The sequence below is a fragment of the Amblyraja radiata genome, chromosome 19 (genome assembly GCF_010909765.2).
Source record: "Amblyraja radiata isolate CabotCenter1 chromosome 19, sAmbRad1.1.pri, whole genome shotgun sequence".
NCBI lineage: Eukaryota > Metazoa > Chordata > Chondrichthyes > Rajiformes > Rajidae > Amblyraja > Amblyraja radiata.
Genome location: NC_045974.1, coordinates 18,408,129 through 18,427,937, shown reverse-complemented (window position 1 = coordinate 18,427,937; position 19,809 = coordinate 18,408,129). Strand labels below are relative to the sequence as shown.

Here is a 19,809-nt window from a genome sequence, read left to right as displayed (position 1 = left end):
GAAAAAGTTCAAGCAAGCAAACAAACCCACAAGTAAACATCTAAGATCAGAGTTTTATATTATAATAGATAACCAAGACAAAAATTGTGTTCAGATGTGTTTTGAACATTTTGTTTCCTTTATTACCCTTGCACATTTTGTGCACATTTGACTGATGCTGTTTATGCATCAGTCTAGAACAGCATCCACGTTACTTTAACTATGCTAGTCAGAATAGGTCCAAAGGATTGAACATTTTTGTCTACTTCTCTCATCCCCTGTATCTCTGTATAAAGTGCCTGTTTGAGTCCTCGTGTAGATTAGCTATCACTGCAGAGATAGAAGATGACTTGAGATCTAAGTTCGCAATGAACACATGCTACATCCCACGCTTCCTTGTCTCAGGCTGAACATGATTCTAAGTTCAATTAATCTCAGCCTGAATATGATCCATATCCCTTCATTTCCTGCATAAACATGTGCCTATCTAAAATCTTCTAAATAATTCCATTATCTTTTAATTTTCTGACTACTCTTTAAGAGGCAAGAGTGTTTTATCGTCATATGTCCCGAAATGGAGCAATTAAATCATTACTTGCAGCAGCACAAGATATGTAAACATAGAACATTGTAAAGACTATGATAAACAATTAAGAAAGGTGTGTGTGTGTGTGTGTCTGTGTCCATAGAAGGGCCTGTTTCCATGTGTGACTCGCTCTAACTCACAACAAAGTATGAGAACACAATCAGTTTGCTTTTTCCACTATAAACCTATTCTAAACCTCTACATGCACTTACCACTTATTTGCCAGCTATAACTGACATACAACTAGAAGGAAGACACAAAGTAAGCTGGAGTAACTCTGAAGAAGGGTTCCGAGCAGAAACGTCTCCTCTCCAGTTTCTCTAAAGACGCTACCTGACCCACTGAATTAATCCAGAAATTTTTTGTCTATTTTTGGTATAAACAATGGAGGGGAGGCACAGTGGCGCAGCGGTAGTGTTGCTGCCGCACAACGCCAGAGACCCAGGTTCGATCCTGACTACGGGTGCTGTCTGAGTGGAGTTTGTACGCTCTCCCTGTGACCGTGGGTATTCTCCAGGTGCTCCGGATTCCTCACACATTCCAAAGACATGTAGGTTGTTAGGTTAATTGGCTTCTGTAAATTGTCGCTAGTGTATAGGATAAAACTAATGCATGGTGATCGCTGGTTGGCATGGACACGGTAGGCCGAAGGGCCTGTTTCCATGCTGTTTCTCTAAAGTAAAGTCTAAAGAAGTTCAAATGTTCTAGCATCTAATAGCCAGTAATCCCCAATGGGACAACCAGGTGCCAGTAAGCATAACTGGACCAAGTGCCTTGACTATTAGTTAACTTTAATTTTTTGATTAGGATTTTTCTGTTGATTTGGGGCTTTCATTTCACAGAATCATATCGTCAGCTTTTTGATCTGTGTGACTGGAGGATTTTAGAAAACTTCCTACTCTTCCGATGATTGAAGACTATTATGTGCTTGAACGTTGTAGAAACACAGAAGATGTGGATCTGGCATAGAATGAAGTAAAGTTGGGGTCCATTGCAGGTCTAAATGCTGCCCGTTTTGCATTTGGAAATGTTTAAGGTCACTTAGATCATTAAAATATTAGATCACTATTGACTTCTATGATCCTGCTTGTGAAGCTGCTTTCCAAAGGTAGTTGGGACAAACTTAACAAACAGAATAAGCAAGTAGTTGCCAGCTTCCTCTGAGCTGTAGTAAGTTGGATTGACCTGCTTGAACCTGCTGCTTGCCCAGCCTTACTTGCTTGGGCTGGACATAGACAAGCTGACTCAGGATGACTTCAGCAATGCATATTGATGTCTCAATGATGAATGGGGCTCAGACACTGCAATTTGATATGCTGTTTAAAATTCTGTCCTTTGAAAAATTCTTATCACAAGGCTAATTACTTCCATCCAAATCACTGGGGACTCTGAGCCCTGCTAATTCTGGTATCCACGATCAAGGGTCCACAAACCTGTCTTCATCCACGGATCGGCAGTGGAGAGAGTCAATAACTTCAAGTTCTTAGGCGTGCATGTCTCTGAAGATCTGTCCTGAACCCAGTACATTTATGCAATCAAAGAGAAAGCCCAAGAACACTGCTACTTCCTTAGAAGATTGAGGTGATTTGGTATGCCATCAAACACTCTCTTGAACTTCCACAGGTCTACAATCGAGACCATACTGACTGTTTCATGGGTGCTGACCTCCCCATCGAAGGGGTTTGTAGGAGGTGCTGCCTCAAAAAGTCAGCCCACATCATCAAAGACCCACACCCACCTTGGACACACTCTCATTTCACTCCTCCCGTCGCGAAGAAAGTCTTTGCTGCACTGAGGATTTGTTTTATTTTGAAATAGTATTGGGGTTATTAGTTTATTGAATTTTCTTTAATATTCATTATCTATGATTATTGTATTTACAGGCCAGTTATGCTGCTGCAAGTAAGAATTTCATTGTTCCGTTGTCATTACTTATGACAATTAAATATTCTTGACTCTTGATCAGAAATGCAGAAAACCCAGTGCAATGCACCGCAACATCTGTCACTTAACACATCCTGCATTTATAGCCAGCACACTTCAGCCATATGTCCATTTTACCTTTTGGAACTACTTGGTAAATGTTTCCTCTGGGGTTTCTACATTGTCAGGTCTGTTTTCGTGACTACTTTTGATGCCTCATTGGCATTCTCTGATGTCGTGTCACCAAACCTCAAAGGCATGTTTTAAAAATATTTACAAACACAGCTTCTCACCAGAAGGATGTTTACTTATGACCAGTAATGGAAACACTCAACAGGAATTGAGTGGTAAAAGATAATTACACCAGTCAGGTAACTGGAGTAGGCCATTAATCATTGTCAAGATGTAAAATTTGTTCATTTTACCATTTCAGAGTAGTTCCCAGGAAGTAATCAACGTGTTGACGTTTCAGGTCGAGACCCTTCATCAGACCCAGTTTTTAAGACGAGTAATTAACCCAGGTTTGATTGTGCTGCTAGTTTTGATAATGAAGTTTGGTCCTTGTTTTTCTATTTGGTGTCAAATGCAAAACTAGTTGAACTGAATTGTCGAATAATATGTTAGAATCCAAGAAAATATAGTGCTGTTTAGTGGTGGGGTAAATGTTTTGCTGTTTGGTAATGTCTGTTAATAAATCTGCATATCTGTAGAAACTATATGAATTAGTCAAATAAGATGTTTGCAGCATCCTTTGAAAGTGTTGTTGACATCCTGCATTACGGCAACGTACAATATGCACTATGTCTCGCTGCTTCTTCATGGATTTTACATTTAGGTCATTTTCCTAGCTTTGATCACATCTATGCATTTGTAAAATGTGTACAGTAAAATGCACATCCTTAAATATAATGTAAAATTTTCATTCTCATAAGGTAGGCACTACCTTTCCAGACCACTCGTTACATCCTTCTTCCCATTTCCACTGGTAATTCTGTATTGACTCCTTCAGCTCTGCCCAGCACCATCCAGTCTGGGAGCAGATGTTTTGGGTGCCAGCTCCCAGAATATACATTCAAATGATCACGGTCTTTGGAATCCATTATCTTATTAGGAATTATCACCTTGATACGAGGCCTTGATGAAGAGCTGATTGAGGAATTTCCATAAGGCAATCTCCCAGCCTGACTATATCTTTCAACATCAGTCCAGAGCCTGCCATGGTGATGGTAGTCCAGCAATGACCTCTAAATCTTTTTGTTTACACCCCTGGCAGTTTTTCGTCCCTAGAATCTCTGTTTTCCACTCATGAGCATTTCATGTAAAATCTGTACTTCCTGATTTCATTCGCTGAGACTTCAGCCTCCATATCAACTAATAGTAAATTCACTGCAACCTTATCTTCCCTAAATATCTTCCATTGCCCATGTTCAGAGTTCCCCTTTATCTCAACATTCAGTTGGCATTGATGCTCTCATCGTGGCAATTTGTAAATCAGTCTCTGATCATTTCTTTGCATCAAGACCTGAATTTTAATTTTTCTATCAACCCACTTAACCAGGCAAATAAAACACTCTGTCCATTTTCCGCAGTCCCAGCATTCACGAGCAGTTGATCACTGCAGAATTTGCAGTCACAACCACTTCTACCATCAGGGATATACCTATTGACATTTTTTTTTAAACGTTTCTGGCTTTCTAGTCCTTTCCCTTGAATGTAAGCTTCAAGTTCAAAGTCCAAGGAAAATAACTCATTTATGTATCCATTGCCAAATCGGATTGTACCACATTTCAATCAAGTCTTTCTCTCTGTTGCTATGATCTGCCCATAATGAAATGATAAACTCAGCTTCTCTTTTCCAGGCCTTTTGATAAAATTATGTCTTAATGTTGCTTTAAATGGAAAATATAAACTCACAAGAAGAAAAATATTCTCCGCATCTGTCAAGATCCCTCAGAAGCTTGTGTGCTTCCATCAATAATGCATTAATATATTAATATGAATGTAGGAGGCATGAATAGTAAGTTTGCTGATGACATCAAAATTTATGTGAATTCACCCCATACAGCACATAATCCTCCAACATTTTTGCCACCTCCAGTGGGATCTCCACCCCTTTCCGCTTTCTGCAGAGACCGCTCCCTCCGCAACTCCCTGATTAACTCATCCCTTCCCACCCAAACCACGCCTTCACCAGGGACTTTCTCCTGCAACCGCAGGAGATGCAACACCTGTCCCTATACCTCCTCCCTCGACTCCATCCAAGGACCATGACAGTCCTTTCAGGTGATGCAGAGATTCACTTGCATCTCCTCCAACCTCATCTGCTGTATCGGATGTTCCAGGTGTGTACTATATATCAGCGAGACCAAGCGCAGGCTCGACGATTGTTTCGATGAACACCTCCGATGTCCACCTAGGTCTACGCAATCCCCTGGTTGCTAAACACTTTAGATTCCCCTCCCATTTGCATACTGACCTTACTGACCTGGGCCTCCTCCACTGTCAGAGAGAGGCCCAACACAAATTGGAGGAAATACACCTCATATTTCACTTGGGGCGCTTACAACCCAGAGGTACAGTATGAATTTTGATTTCTCTAACTTCAAGTAATCCTGTTTTCTCCCTCTCCGTCCCTTCCCCACTCCAGTTCTCCAATTAGTTTCTTGACTAATTTTACTGATTTTATGCCTCGTTGTCACCTTCCCCTCAGCTAACAATGAACCATTGTGCATTTCCTTGATCGTCAGCTTTGATCTGTCGTTTTCACGCCTTAACCGTCCATATCTCTAGTCTCTCTCCTATAGTCTTCTCTAGTCTCTCTCCCTATCCCCTGACATTCAGTCTGAAGAAGGGTCTCGACCTGAAACGTCATCCATTCTTTCCCACCAGTTTCTCCAGCATTTTGTGTCTACATCAAAAAATTTATTGTTGATAAATTTAATGAAGAGAATAATCTTGGGTTACAGAACAATATTGATTAATTAATAAAACAAGATCAATGGCAGATAGAATTCAATCTTGTTAAGTACAAAATGGAATGTCTGATAAAGGCAAGTCATGCAACATGAATGGTAGGCCACTTGAGTGTATTGAGGAACAGTGAGTCCATGGTGAACAAGTCCATAGATCCCAAAATGTTTTGAATATTTGAATGCATTGAGAAGATGGTGGAGGATGGTATTGTTAAGGCGTTCAAACAAATATCTGGATGAGCACTTGAATTGCTTTGGCAGAGAAGGCCAAGGGCTGGTAAATAAGATTGGTATAGATAGATTCTGCCAGCTGATCTGAGGGCATGGCCAAGGGACCCTCCAGACCCGTTGCTTTCTGCGGATTCATTTTCAAAATAAAGCCCCCAAACTAGCTTAATGGATAGGATTGATCCTGGTGATATTTTCTTCTTGGATTTTCATCCTCCCTTTGGTAAGGTATCGTGTTAGCACCTCGTTGTTTCAATGAAAAGTGAATATGCTGGATTGAGAATTAATTCAATTCCAACTGTCCAAATGCTGTGCTCATCAGTTGCAAATTGCCCTGGAGTTATCCTGAAGAGATCCATGTTGGGCCCAGTACTGATCACTTTTTTAAAAATGATTTGGAGATATGTCTGAAGTTCATAAGGACATATGCGCAAAGTTTAAACTTTAGAGAAGTGTAATGTACTGCAAAAAACATCTGGTAAATTGTAGCATTATACAAGTAGGTTTAACCAACACAGAATATGCATATTATTTGTAGAAAACAAAACTGAACTGGCAGACAGGGAAAATAATCAAGGTGTTATTGTGTACAGGCCATTGAAGACTAATTATCGATACAGAAAAATTATACCCAACACAAGATGCATCATCCTGAATATGAAAAGATGCCTTATAGATCTTGTGTGATGAACCGGGATTTCTCAGGCAAAATATACAAGAACCTATTTACCGTTGAGAAATTTATGTTGATTTAAAATACATAAAGGGCCAGGTTATATAACTTGATGGACTAACTTTGACAGATTGAAATGGAACCTGGGAAGTGCATTCAGATCAGTAAAAGCTTGAAATAGGCTGTATATTAGCAGCCTCTTTCCTAGCGAACAAATGGTCTTTTCTCTGTGTGCTTCAAAAACAGAGCATGAACACATTTTTGTTGGGCTAGATTGCATCCTGTTGATGAAAAGTGGAGTAACAATTTAAGGTATGCATAATTAATTTGACCTTCTGTAGTGCCAGAGGGAATTTCTTTCCCCCTGCCATTCCGATTAAATGGCGAGTCAACACGCACGTAGTTTAATTTTGTAGCATAGTTGATTGATCTTCAGATCCCTCTTTGTCTATCATTTATCCAAGTTGTAAACAGTTGAGATATACGTTGAAAGGCTTCCAAATGTCCAGGCACCCACCACCCTCCATGTAAAGGGTGCAGCTCCTCCAATGCTAGCTGATCGCCTGCCTAGTACGGATTATGCATGATAATGGAGATGAATTCCTTGGGAGATAGAAAAGACGGCACTTCGCTGCTAGATACTCCAGGTGCAGAGGGCAGGAGTTGGACAGAAACACTACATGAAATGACATGCAATCAGAACCTCAATGTGGTCATTACAGATAGAGCATGGACATTCCACAAAATGGTCACCTTAAAGCCCTTGTCCCACTTAGGAGACCTAAACAGCAACCTCTGGTGACCTTGCCCACCACCAAATAAAAAATCACGGTCGAGGTGACCGGCAACATCCTACCACCTCCCACGCATATATTGAAAACCTTCCTCGAGTATGAAGAAAACCGGCTTCGACTAGACCTGCGACAAAAAAAATTATCGATTTTTTAAACAGCAACCTATTTTAAGTCGAGGCCGGTTTTAATCACGGTGAAAAAAATAGCAGCAACCTAGATGAAAGCCTCGACCATGTGGAAACCACTTTCGGCCATTAGGGAGAGTGACCAAAACCTCCTGTGACCTCATGGAAACCTTGGGTGGCGGGCAAGGTCACCAGAGGTTGCTGTTTTGGTGTAAGTGGGACAGGCCCTTAACTGTCCACTATCATGGATGACTGCAGTTTTGTCTCTAGCAATCTATTGGCTGTGGGTATTGTCTGTCCATTCAAATATAATTTTTTTGTTTTCAAACCCTTTGCTGTGACACTCAAAATTGAGCTTAGATTCTTCCTGTTTCCATTGATTATTCTTGAGCTGGTTCTACAACTTGATTGGAGTCTGTCAGTGGTAAATTAAATTGATTGGACATGATTTGGAAAGGCACACACCTGTCTAGAAAAGATAGAGGAAAAGATAGACCAACAGCGGGGTGGACATTTGGGTCGAGTGGCATAATTCTGTTCCTAGAACTTATAAGGAAGGAACTCGGTTAAAGCAAATGGTTGAATGTCAGTTGTGTGGTTGAGTTTCAAGTCTCCCAACACCGCACACCATCATCTTTGAGGCCTTCACGGCAACGCCAAATGAATCCGCCGAGGCTTTGAGGAGGCGCATCTGTCTCGGGACCAAGGCTTTATCGTGCAACAATAAGAAGCCACGTGGCCCCTCTCAAAGACCAGCTAAACGCATTCCATTAGTGATGAAACTACCTAAGTATTTGATATCGAGAGGCACCCTCTCATCGCATGCAGATTGGTAACAATAAAAACACACGATACAAGTAACATCACTTTGATGTTGCACTCTGGTCATTGCTGCGGCTGTCTTGCGTTCAACAAGCGCCCTACATTGATTTTATTAGAAAGTAAACTCAACACCAAAGTTTTCGAGAAACAAGGAACTGCAGATGCTGGGGTTTACAAACAGAAACTATGTTTAAAACGAATGACATTTCTAACATTTCTCTCGCGTTGATGTCTTTGTTCCAGTGGCAGCCCATCAAGCTCCCAGTGTCGCACAAACTCCCGCGGTCCCATTCATTCATTCAATTGCTGCCTCTGATATCCTGCCGTGGGGCTGCTGATGTCATAACATTTCATCATAAAAGGGGTGGGAACTGGCTGTGGGATTCTGCTTCCTCTTTGATGGAGGGAGGGGGAGGGAGAGAGAGAGAGGAAGGGGGAAAAAAAATCACTTCACAGCGATTTGCTAACGAGAGCAAAGATAAATTTCATGGTGCCTTCCCGCTACGGACGGCGTTGTGGGGTGGGTGGGGGGTGGTGAGGCGCAAGGCTGCAGACCTCGCTGCCGTGCAAACCAACCGCCTTGTGCAGCCTGCCTGCCAGTCCTTGCATTGCAGTCCTTGCGAGCTGGTTGGCCCCCGGCGCGCCACGTGAGGCGAGTCACCGGACAGCTGGGGGCGGCGGGCTGGGTGGGGGGGAGGGACGGGGGAATCCAGGCGCTAGCAGAGGAGCCCTGAGCCATCCCGACTGGTTTCAATAATAAATAATAATAAAAAAAACAACAACCAAAAGGACTTAACGCTGTTATGGGAGACAAGAAGAGTCCCACCAGGTAGAGTACTTTCGGACCCGCCACTCCCTCCGGGGAGGGGGCTGGGAGAGAGAAAGAGAGAAGAGGAACAGAGCTACCTTTAAATGTTTTCATGGTGGAGGTTGACCGATGGCAGAATGGGAGCCGATGGCTGTGGAGCAGAATGTCGGGGAGCTCGATACAATGTAGCAGCCATGGCGGACGGGATTGTTACAGTCGCCAGTGTGCGTGCTTGCGTGCGTGGGAAATTGACATGGGAAGCTGCGATTTCGCTGAAACGATCTGGCCCTTTTTTCTTTTGATCGGCACCGATTGCCGCGAAGGTCTTTAGAGGAGGAGAAGTGGCGGGGGAGGAGGAGGAGGAGGGAGGGAAGAAGAAGGAGGGAGGAGGAGGAGGAGGAGGGGGAGTTGGGATCAGCCAAAAAAAAAGCAAACTGTTCGCAGGATAAGCCGGTGTACCTATGTATTTTTTCCTTCTTTCTCCATTTCTTTTGTTGTCCAAAACAGACCCAAAAGGCAGCCAAAGCCTTCCACAGACGAGGGATACTGGGACTGTAGCGTCTGTACGTTTAGGAACAGCGCAGAGGCTTTCAAATGCAGTATGTGTGATGTCAGGAAAGGCACATCAACACGGTGAGTATTTCCACTTCCCTGTTTTATTTAATCTCGTCCTTAATATCTCTATAAGGAAATTAATGTTGCACTACTTGAAATGTGATAGGAAAGGGGGGGGGGGGGGGTTGGTTCTCCGCGTTCATCATCTGTACAGACTTAGACATATTTGCCGTTCGAAATTTAGTGCTTCATTTCAAACATTAGTCGGCATATTATCTGTTGTGCAGATTTAGAGCCACATGTCAGAGATCTGTGAATGAAATTGTGTTTCTGGTGTCACTTAAAAGATGTTTCTAGACCATTTCTTCTCGGTAACGTCTCATGCTTTGAGAATCTGGCAGTGTAATCACTTGACCAACCAAACAAAAAGGCTCTGCCCTTGAATAGAATTATCTCAAAAGCTTGAAGGGTCACACTAATCAAGCAGCTTTCGTATATATTTCCCTTCAAAACTACATTGTGTTTACTGTTCTAAAAATTATGGACTAATTGATAACTTGATGTAATTTGTCATACATTGATCTGAAATGGATTTTGCAGAAAATACTCAGCAGGTCGGCTAGTGTTGGTGGGAAGAGAGACAATATCTTGGGTTGATGACTTTTCATCAGTACCATCTGAGTTTATCTTGAAACCAGTTTTCTACTGTATTTCCCTACTTGGGCTTTCTATAACATACTTCAGCCATGAGACAAGAAAGCACTGAGCCAGTTGAAATACTAGTTTGACGTAATGAAATTGGTTTGAGTCTATTGTGAGTATTTGTGCTAAACTGACCATCCTGCACTGAATGAGATATCAGTGCAAAGTTTAATTTCCCTCCAGCTTAATATTCATAAGATATTTCTTTAGGAATAGTGTATTGACATTTTTCCCAGTGAAACCATTTGAATCAAGAAATCCAAAGTATGCATTATTTGTGGTTTAGGGGTAGGGTTATTACTTTTCCATAAGAAGTACTTATGAAAATTCAGGAATAACTTTAATAATTTTATTTCATTCATATTCAAACATTAGTGCTGTGAGCAGACATGAAGGAAACCTCTGGTGAAATCAAATAATCATCTTAAACATTGCCATTAAGTTGGGATGTTACAGTGCTCATCTCATCTTCGTTTCATTCATCAGCTCCTTTACATTGTTCGCGTCAGTAACCTTTTGCTATTTCTCCCAACGATTAGGTCAGGACTCGGGAGTTTTAAAATAGGGAGTCAAAAACCAGCAGGAAAACAGAAATATTTGTTTTGCACACGTCGTAACTGCTGAAACAAATAGATGTTCAATATTTAACTAGGTATTTTTTGTGAAGGTGAAGCACAAATCATTTTTATGGTATATAATTGCTAAATTCAGCACATAAATCACACCTGATTTTAAGGTACTGTATATTAGCAAAACTGGAAACCAGGTGATTGTTTGCCACTGGGTTGTCAGTTACCATAATCTCGTAGATTCATTATGCAGCACTGCTTCAGCTATGTGGCGTGGATCAGAAAAGTGAGGTTCTTTTTATTCTGCATTTCTCTTTTTTTTTTTTTGGTTTCCATTTTGAAGCCATTGACTTGGATGTACCAGAATATCTTTGACTGGGCAACAGCATTGTCCCATTACTGGAAGGATGTGGAGACTATGGAGGGAGTTTAGAAGTTAGAGTGTATTAGCTACAAGGAGAGGTTGGAAAACTTGGATTGTTTTCTCTAGAATGTTGGAGGCTGAGGGGAGACCCGAGGAAGTATATAAAATAGATAGAGTAGATGGTCAGAACCTTTCACCCAGTGTGGAAATGTCAAAGACTAGAGGGCATAGTTTAAAGGAGATGTGTGGGGCAAGTTGGTAGTGGTGGCTGTTTGGACCACACTGCCAGGGATAGTGGTGGAAGTAGATACAATGGGGATATATAAGAGGCTTTTGGATAGGCATGTGTACTTGCTGGGAATGGAGGGGCATGATTGTTTGTAGGCAGGTGAAATTAGTTTATTCTGGCATTATGTATGGCACAAACATTATGGGCCAAAGGGCCTGTTCCTGTTCTGTGCTTTTCCATGTTCTAAATATCCAGTTTTTATGTAAGTGCCTTAACCCCTCTAGTCAGTATGCCACCCGATATTCCTTTCCACATCACATGTCCACACAGGCACTCTACATCAAAACTGGCTGGATACTGAGCTGAATCCCTGGCTGATATTTCTCTCCTCTCCACCAGCCTTTAGTTAATTGAGGAGCCAAGGCAGCTGAAGTCGCCTGTGTTCTATGTATGTTGTAACTTCTCCAGCTAAACTTTTGCAACCCTCCTGGTCCATACAGTCCAATCACTCATCCATGCTGTGTCATTTGGAAGTTTTTTTTTGTGGCGCCTTTTTCTACGAAAGGTTGAGTGGCTCTATTGAATTACCGTTGGAAAATGAAGGGTAAAAAAAAATTGTCATATCAGACTGAAGTTGAGAAATATTGTTTAGCTCAAATGATTGGTCAACACTGAAGATCTCTTGTTTTCTAAATGATGGGTCGGTGCAATCAATGGGGAACGGGTGGATTGAGTAACATCAGTGGGGAAACCGGTGGATGGGATTGCAAAAATGGCATTCACTATGCTTTCCTTCATAGGCCAAGCGTGCGTGTATAAAAGTTGGGATGTTATGTTAAAGCCGTTGCAAATCATTGCCTAGACTGTATTTGGAGTGTCGCGTACAGTTCTGGTTGCCACAATACAGGAGCGATATGGTAGCAATAGAGACACTGCCGAAGAGGTTCATCCACAGGTTGTCTCAAATCCAATTTGAGTTTTTTGAAGATGTAACCAAAGTAATTGATGAAGGCAGGGGGATAAATTTGTTTCAATTAACTTTGGTAAGGCTTTTGACTCGTCTGGTTGAGAAAGTTAAGTTAAAAGAGATCTGAGATGTGTTGGCAAACTGGATCCAAAGACTTGTTGATAGGAGACAGAGGGAAGTGGTGAATAGGCAGTGAATAGAGTGGGTAATTTTTTTTTCTGACTGGAAGATTGTAACATAGAAAACATAGAAAAATAAGTGCAGGAGTAGGCCATTCGGCCCTTGGAGCCACCATTCAATATGATCATGGCTGATCATCCAAAATCAGTACCCCGTTCCTGCTTCCCCCCCCCCCGTATCTCTTGATTCCTTTAGCCCTAAGAGCTAAATCTAACTCCATCTAAGAGCTAAATCTAACTCCATCTTGAAAACATCCAGTGAGTTGGCCTCTACTGCCTTCTGTGGCAGAGAATTCCACCGATTCAGAACCCCCCAACTCAGTCCTTAATGGCCTACCCCTTATTCTTAAACTGTGACCCCGGTTCTGGACTCTCCCAACATCGGGAACATTTTTCCTGCATCTAGCCTGTCCAATCCTTTAAGAATTTTATGTTTCTATGATCTCCTTTCATCCTTCTAAATTCCAGTGAATACAAGCCCAGTCGACCTATTTTTTTCATCATATGTCAGACCCGCCATCCCGGAAATTAACCTGGTGAACCTACGCTGCATTCCCTCAATAGCAATAATGTCCTTCCTCAAATTAGGAGACCAAAATTGCGCACAATACTCCAAGTGCAGTCTCACCAGGGCCCTGTTCAACTGCAGTAAGACCTCCTTGCTCCTAGACTCAAATCCTCTTGCAATGAAGGCCAACATGCCTTCACTGCTTGCTGTGCCTACATGCTTACTTTCAGTGACTGATGTACAAGCACACCCAGGTCTGCACCTCCCCTTTTCCTAATCTGACACCAATCAAAATAATAATCTGCCTTCCTGTTCTTGCCACCAAAGTGGAAAACCTCACATTTATCCAACTGTAATAACTGATGAACCTCTGGGATCATTAGTGTTTGGACTTCAATGTATAACTAACGTATGAGAATGTAGGGTTGTGATTATTAAGCTTTCAGGCAACACAAAATTTAGTAGATAAAGAACATTGTTAGAAGGTACTATGGGACACAAATAAACTGCAAATTTGTACAAAATGGTGGTAGTTAAAATTTAATCCTGAATAAATTGCAGGGACTTGAGAAGCATGGTGTTCAGAGAGGTATTGGGGTACAAGTCCATAGCATAGCGCTCCGAAACTGGTGGCTCAGGTGAAGGTGGGAGTGAAGAAGACATTTAGGATGCTTGCCTTCATAGGCCAAAATATTGAGTATATGAAATGGGATTTCATGTACAAGGCACTGATTAGACTGCACTTGGAGTATGTTGTTGGCACACTACAGGAAGGATATGGTAGCAATAGAGAGAATACAGAAAAGTTTCACCAGGATGTTGAGCAAAACACAGAGCTGGAGGAACTCATTGGGTTAACTGGCATCTGTGGATGGAATGGACAGATGGTGTTCCGGGTTGGGACCCATCTTCAGACTGGACCGGGAGTTTGCCTGGAATGGAGAGCTATGCCTAAAAGTAGAGATTGGATAGGCTGTGTTTATGTAGAAGGCTGAGGGGTGATCATATAGAAGTTCATAAAATCAGAAGGGGCACAGATAGATAGTATTTTTAGGACAGTATAGGGCAAGGGTTTACGGTGAGTGTGGATACATTTAAAGATGATTTGAGGGGTACGTTTTACACACACAAGGATGATGGTTACAGGAAATGAGCTGACTTGGAGGTGGTGGAGGCAGACACAGTTACAATGTACTTGGATGTCAAAGGTGCAGAGAGATACAAGCCTAATGTAAGCAAATGGGATTAGCATTGATAGTCATCGCAATTGGCATGGATGAAGTGCGCTGAAAGCTCCTGTTAGCCCTTGCCTGTTACCCAAGAGAGAGTTAGATAGAGATCTTAAAGATAGTGGAGTCAGGGGATATGGTGAGAAGGCAGGAACGGGGTACTGAATATGGATGATCAGGCATGATCACAGTGAATGGCGGTGTTGGCTCGAAGGGCCAAATAGCCTAATTCTACACCCATTGTCTATTGTTTCTGTGTGGTATGATTTGATAAAATGACACATCTCTATGCAACAGGATTTCCTTGAGCAAAGGTAACAAACGATATGGTGCAGAGTCATATTAGAAGGTATGACGTGCAGATTTCCTTGGGTCTACATGAATAACAGGAAGGTCAAATAATATTTATTTTACTTTTGTTTACTATGTTCAAATATCATGGTATGTTACAGATGGGATGATATAGCCGATTATGGAAAGTTCTATGCCCAGTTGAATTGATTTTTAATCTGAAGGATGTGTTGGAATTAATGAAAGAATGGTTGTGTCCCCTATTGTGAGAGTAATTTTAATCCAAAAGTGGTTGGTCTGCCCCTTAAAATTCCAATCCCATTAACACTTTCTTTTATTGTGACAATTATCCTCTGTTTCCTGGAATTTGGCAATTTGATGCCTTTGGAGTGAGGTGGATATGAAGGATGGTCTGTCTGATTGAGCTTTGAATACGTATAGAGTTACAGATGCACCCAGTGGGTGCAAAGGTAGAAAATGTCCCAGACCGTGAAACCAACATCCCTTAACCTGTGATGGTCATCTAAAAAAATAATGAAAAGATTATTATGAACTTCAACTGAAACATTGCTGAGCATTTGCAATGTGCCCGTCTTTTATAATGATTTCCAGGTCTGCGGCATTGGAAATTGTGTTTTTTAGAGAATGGTGAGTGTGAACTGTAACTGTGGTAAATCTTAAGAAAGTATTCATTGTGAAACATGATTTATTATGATTCTAGCCTGTCTGTATGTATGTACTCGGGCCTGAATGTTGAAATTTTAATGATATGTCATAACTATTTTTAACAAATAAAGCTAAATGCTTCAAGCTGGGTAGTTTTACATGCAGAAGCCAAATATCTCAGCATCAGTTTTTTTTTTTTTAAACTTGGAAGTATTAGGAGTTGTAATGATGCATTTCACTGAAATTTACTCATTCATTGATAAGTAAACTGCCAACACTACCACTTTTTATAAAACTTTATTTTGTACAGTTTGTGATAACAACATGAGATTAATGTTTTTTTTTAATATAATCTGGGGTTTTTTGCTCCTTGCTTATTTTAGTTGCTGAGTTCTTAAGACAAAATGCACTCTAATGTTTCTGTCACAGTTACATATTAATGTATCTTATTGGCCGAGATCTCTTTGCTACATTTATTTTTGACTAGTGGGGAAGACATTTCAAATTTAAGCGAACGTTTGTATTGCACCATTTTTAACATGTTTAAAATATTGTCAAATCTAATTATTAGTAACACATTTTAGTTGTAAGATCAGTGTTGCTGAGGCACCGCAGGAGACTGGAATGTCTAAGGCATTATGACTTTCATAATTCTTGTCTGTATAACTTCAGTTTATTGAGTATTTTGGAAACCTATATTGGAACGGGCAGAATCGGGTGGAGTGCAGTTTCATAAAACAATTAGCAAAGGACCGATATAACCCGAAACTTGACATGCGCATTATTGTTGCAAAATCCATTCGTCTGCCAAACAGTGTAAAAGGTTTTGGAGAAAGTACTATAACTGCTGCTTTCCTCGTGAGCCGTTAACCTTTATCATTTAATTTCTAAATCTTTTCCACATGGAAATAAAATGACAGCTTGAAAAAGTAATGAACCAAAACTGCCTTTTATATTGTGATCGCTCCGTTTGAAGGTCTGCATGAATGTTTAATTTGCTTGACATTCGGCCCTTCTAAGTACCGCTTGATAGCTAGAATAAAACTCTGACCTTAGATTTCATGTGTAGATAGATATTCAACCAATTTGTCCAGATTTGGTTGGAGGCTGTCTTTATAAATACCAAGTCATTCTCAGTTGACAATTAGTTGCAGTCATTTTGCGTGGTTTAGTTTACAGAACTCATTTTCTAGTTCAGGACTTCCTGCAGAATAAATGTGAAAGTTATGCAAAATTTAATTTGTTAATTGTGGATAGAATTCCGTCTCAAAATGGAATGCAGTTGTTTCCAAATGGGGATTGTTATTTCAACTTACTGCCTTCGGTAATAACTTGGTTATAGATCTGTATGTGCACGACGCAGGTACGTAGAATATTGAGCTGTTTTAAAATCCTACCCGTTTGTGTGTGTTTGTATGTTCACTCCCTCTTTGAGTCCTTGCTGACCCTGTTGAGATGTCTCATTTCAGTCTATCCTCCAAGGGAAATATTTAAACCTAGGGCATCTGAACTGGTTGTAGTCAGCATGGCTCCAAAACAGCCTGCAGCTCAGCACAAATTGGGAACTGAGATCATTTGGAGAAACCTAAATGATAGCTTGTGGAGTTTAATGTCAGTTATGTTAAAGTTGTCTTTTGGTTAAGCATTTTTCTGAATTTGGAGCTAAATGTGTATGGTTAAACCCAAGTTAGCATGGACGAATAAAATGTGATTCAGCCCTTCTTCCTCCCATGGCCCAGATATAAACAACATCCACCCAATACTGTTGGTGATCTGATGAAAAGGAAATAAATTTAGATACAGAAAGATTTGTCCAGCTTTGTGGTTTTGCCTGTTAATCTCAGTTGGATTGTAATGTATTTGTTTACTTGCCAGGTTGTTCTGCTCACTTTACTTTCTAAAGACAGAGTAAAAGGGCCAAAGATTCTGTTGCCAGTGATGGGAGAGGAAGAGGGTTTCTCATCCATACATTTATATGTCTCAAGTGTGGACATTGTTCATCGGGAAAGCAATTGCAGCCAAGTTTGATCCACTTTCAATGCAACAATGCGTTTCTTTGTAGGATTTGATAGATAACAGAGCAGACTCGCAAGCTGCTCTGTCCTTTCTAGACTTTGGCACGGAGGCCATTATAACACAATATCCTGAATTAAAATCAGTTCATTATATAAATTGGTTGAATGTGAAGGTAGACAAAATTGCTGGAGAAACACAGCGGGTGCGGCAGCATCTATGGAGTGAAGGAAATAGGCGACGTTTCAGGCCGAAACCCTTCCGTTCCTGCGATTTGCCCATTGATTGGATTGAGCATTGACCAATCCAGAAAAGTGAAGAGCAAATCATTTGATCTCAGCATTGCATTGCAATTATTTAAATAATTGTATACTTTCTGCAAAGACCTATTTTCCTGTTATTTGTTCTCGATTTGAAGACCGAGTGTCCGAAGAAATCTGCATGTTCCGATATTTCCATTTAGGTAATCTAGGTCCACCCCCGATTTTTCCAGAACCCCTAGTTCCAGAACCTTGCTGGATTATCTGTTTTTCCAGACCAATAGAGGTCACGGCCTCTGAGAGGAGTTGAATGGACAACCTACGTTGACGGGGAGGTGAGATACTGGCCCACAAAACTGACTTTGGAAGTCGGCTATGGGAACGGATCTGCTGGGTTGGAGTTCAAGAGCCTTGGCAGCAAGGGACAGATTCAACCTGCTGCTCAGTCGCAGAAGTCCTGGTGGGGTTGAGACTGGCCACCTCACCTGGCCTAGGTGCCACATTTTCAGAGGGATTTCAAGTGCGATCCCGTAATTTCATCCAGATTAAAGGAGGTGCTGGAAAATCCCAAGGCAGGAAGGAACTGCAGATGTTGGAATTTTGAGCAAAACCTGCTGGAATAACTCAGCGAGTCAGGCAGCATTTGTGCAGGGAATGGATAGGGCATGTTTAGGTCAGGATCCTTCCTCACACTGTAAGAGGAAACTCCTACCCTGGTTTGGTTAATCGTGTATTTTACTGCTTTCTGTGAGGTTTTCTGCACACTTTCTTCCCCCTTTTTCAATAGTTGTCTTCTCTTGGCTGAGAAATTGAATTTCACATTTTGACAGTAGCACCGAGGTGTATGATTGTTGTCTGATTCTGGCCTCTAGCCTTTCAGCAAGTTAATCAACTATTGCAGGCATGATCATAATTGAGCATGATCATACTGTGAACAGATGTCCATTGACAACTAACCACACATGCAACAGAGGTTGCCAAATGAGATGCAGGATATTGCTTTGATCTTCAATCCAAGGTGGCAGGTTGTACGTTGGAACCTTCCTTTTTAGTTGACCTCACATTTTCTCAGCTATCATCTAGATGACTTGCATGGTCTTGTCATGGTATCTACAATGATGGAAAACTAAACATTTGCACTTTCCAGTGGAAATGGAGCTAGCACTGATCCTTTGGCGAAGAACAAACTGCTGGAGGAACTCAGTGAGTAGGCACCATCCGTGGAAGGAATTGGACTGGTGGCATTTTGGATCGGAGCCCTTCTTTGGACATGGAGATTGGTGGTCGAAAGAGGTGAGGGGAAAGGGCAAGTCTCCAGCACTGAACCTTTACTGGATGACCCGAGAAGGTAAACTACTTTGGGTCATCCCAGTGGAGGCTAAGAGTTTTGGAGGTTCTGTCAGAGACCAATAGGTTGGGTTTAAGAAGTTTTGTACAGCATATGGCCAGAGGACTGAATTTTGGGGAAAGGGTGTTCCAGAGTACCCGACTGAGATGATTGAAGGCTCTTGCCATGCTATGGCATTATGTGCAAGAGATGGATGATCTCAAAATTTGGAAAGGAGGGAGTGGAATGGACTCGGACTGTAATATTAAGATTGTCTTGCGTAACTTGGTTGAAATTTGAAGGGGGCAAAGTTTGGAGCTGAATAGAAAATAGTGATTCCCGCAGGTTTGAATTTAATCTTCATATTCAGGTCTACTGAATAGACATTGTTGCCATAGAGGGAGTACAGAGAAGGTTCACCAGACTGATTCCTGGGATGTCAGGACTTTCATATGAAGAAAGACTGGATAGACTCGGCTTGTACTCGCTAGAATTTAGAAGATTGAGGGGGGATCTTATAGAAACTTACAACATTCTTAAGGGGTTGGACAGGCTAGATGCAGGAAGATTATTCTCGATGTTGGGGAAGTCCAGAACAAGGGGTCACAGTTTAAGGATAAGGGGGAAATCGTTTAGGACCAAGATGAGAAAAACATTTTTCACACAGAGAGTGGTGAATCTCTGGAACTCTCTGCCACAGAAGGTAGTTGAGGCCAGTTCATTGGCTATATTTAAGAGGGAGTTAGATGTGGCCCTTGTGGCTAAAGGGGTCAGGGGGTGTGGAGTGAAGGCAGGTACAGGATACTGAGTTGGATGATCAGCCATGATCATATTGAATGGCGGTGCAGGCTCGAAGGGCCGAATGGCCTACTCCTGCACCTATTTTCTATGTTTCTGTGTTTCTACTCCATTTTCACTTCCACAGCAATATCCATAGTAATTTCTGTTGTGATGATTCAATAGCCTGTACGAACATGGAGCTAAAGTCTGCTTGAAGAGCTTCGACACCATATTTCTAACATCCGTTGTTTGAAATCTAA

The 19,809-nt window shown here is 41.5% G+C and overlaps 1 protein-coding gene and 1 long non-coding RNA gene across 14 annotated transcripts in view; one reads left to right on the top strand and one right to left on the bottom strand.

Annotated features, from left to right (window-relative positions):
- Positions 1-8,160: 8,160 nt before the first annotated feature.
- LOC116983904 lies at positions 8,161-8,792 on the bottom strand. The gene is made up of 2 exons (XR_004414842.1): positions 8,679-8,792; positions 8,161-8,496 (listed from the first exon to the last, which is right to left on the bottom strand). It is a non-coding gene; the product is annotated as an uncharacterized LOC116983904 (long non-coding RNA).
- yaf2 (YY1 associated factor 2) overlaps positions 8,778-19,809 on the top strand; it is a 98,682-nt gene continuing 87,650 nt past the window's right edge. For 4 of the 13 annotated variants that reach the window (XM_033037821.1, XM_033037818.1, XM_033037817.1 and 1 more), the window contains exons 1-2: positions 8,778-8,931; positions 9,418-9,543. In XM_033037821.1, the coding sequence (XP_032893712.1) occupies positions 8,906-8,931; positions 9,418-9,543 (152 nt within the window). In that variant the 5' untranslated portion in view covers positions 8,778-8,905. Of the gene's footprint in view, positions 8,932-9,005; positions 9,135-9,417; positions 9,544-19,809 lie in introns of those variants that run through there. The other 9 variants (XM_033037826.1, XM_033037825.1, XM_033037820.1 and 6 more) reach the window with 4 other exon arrangements.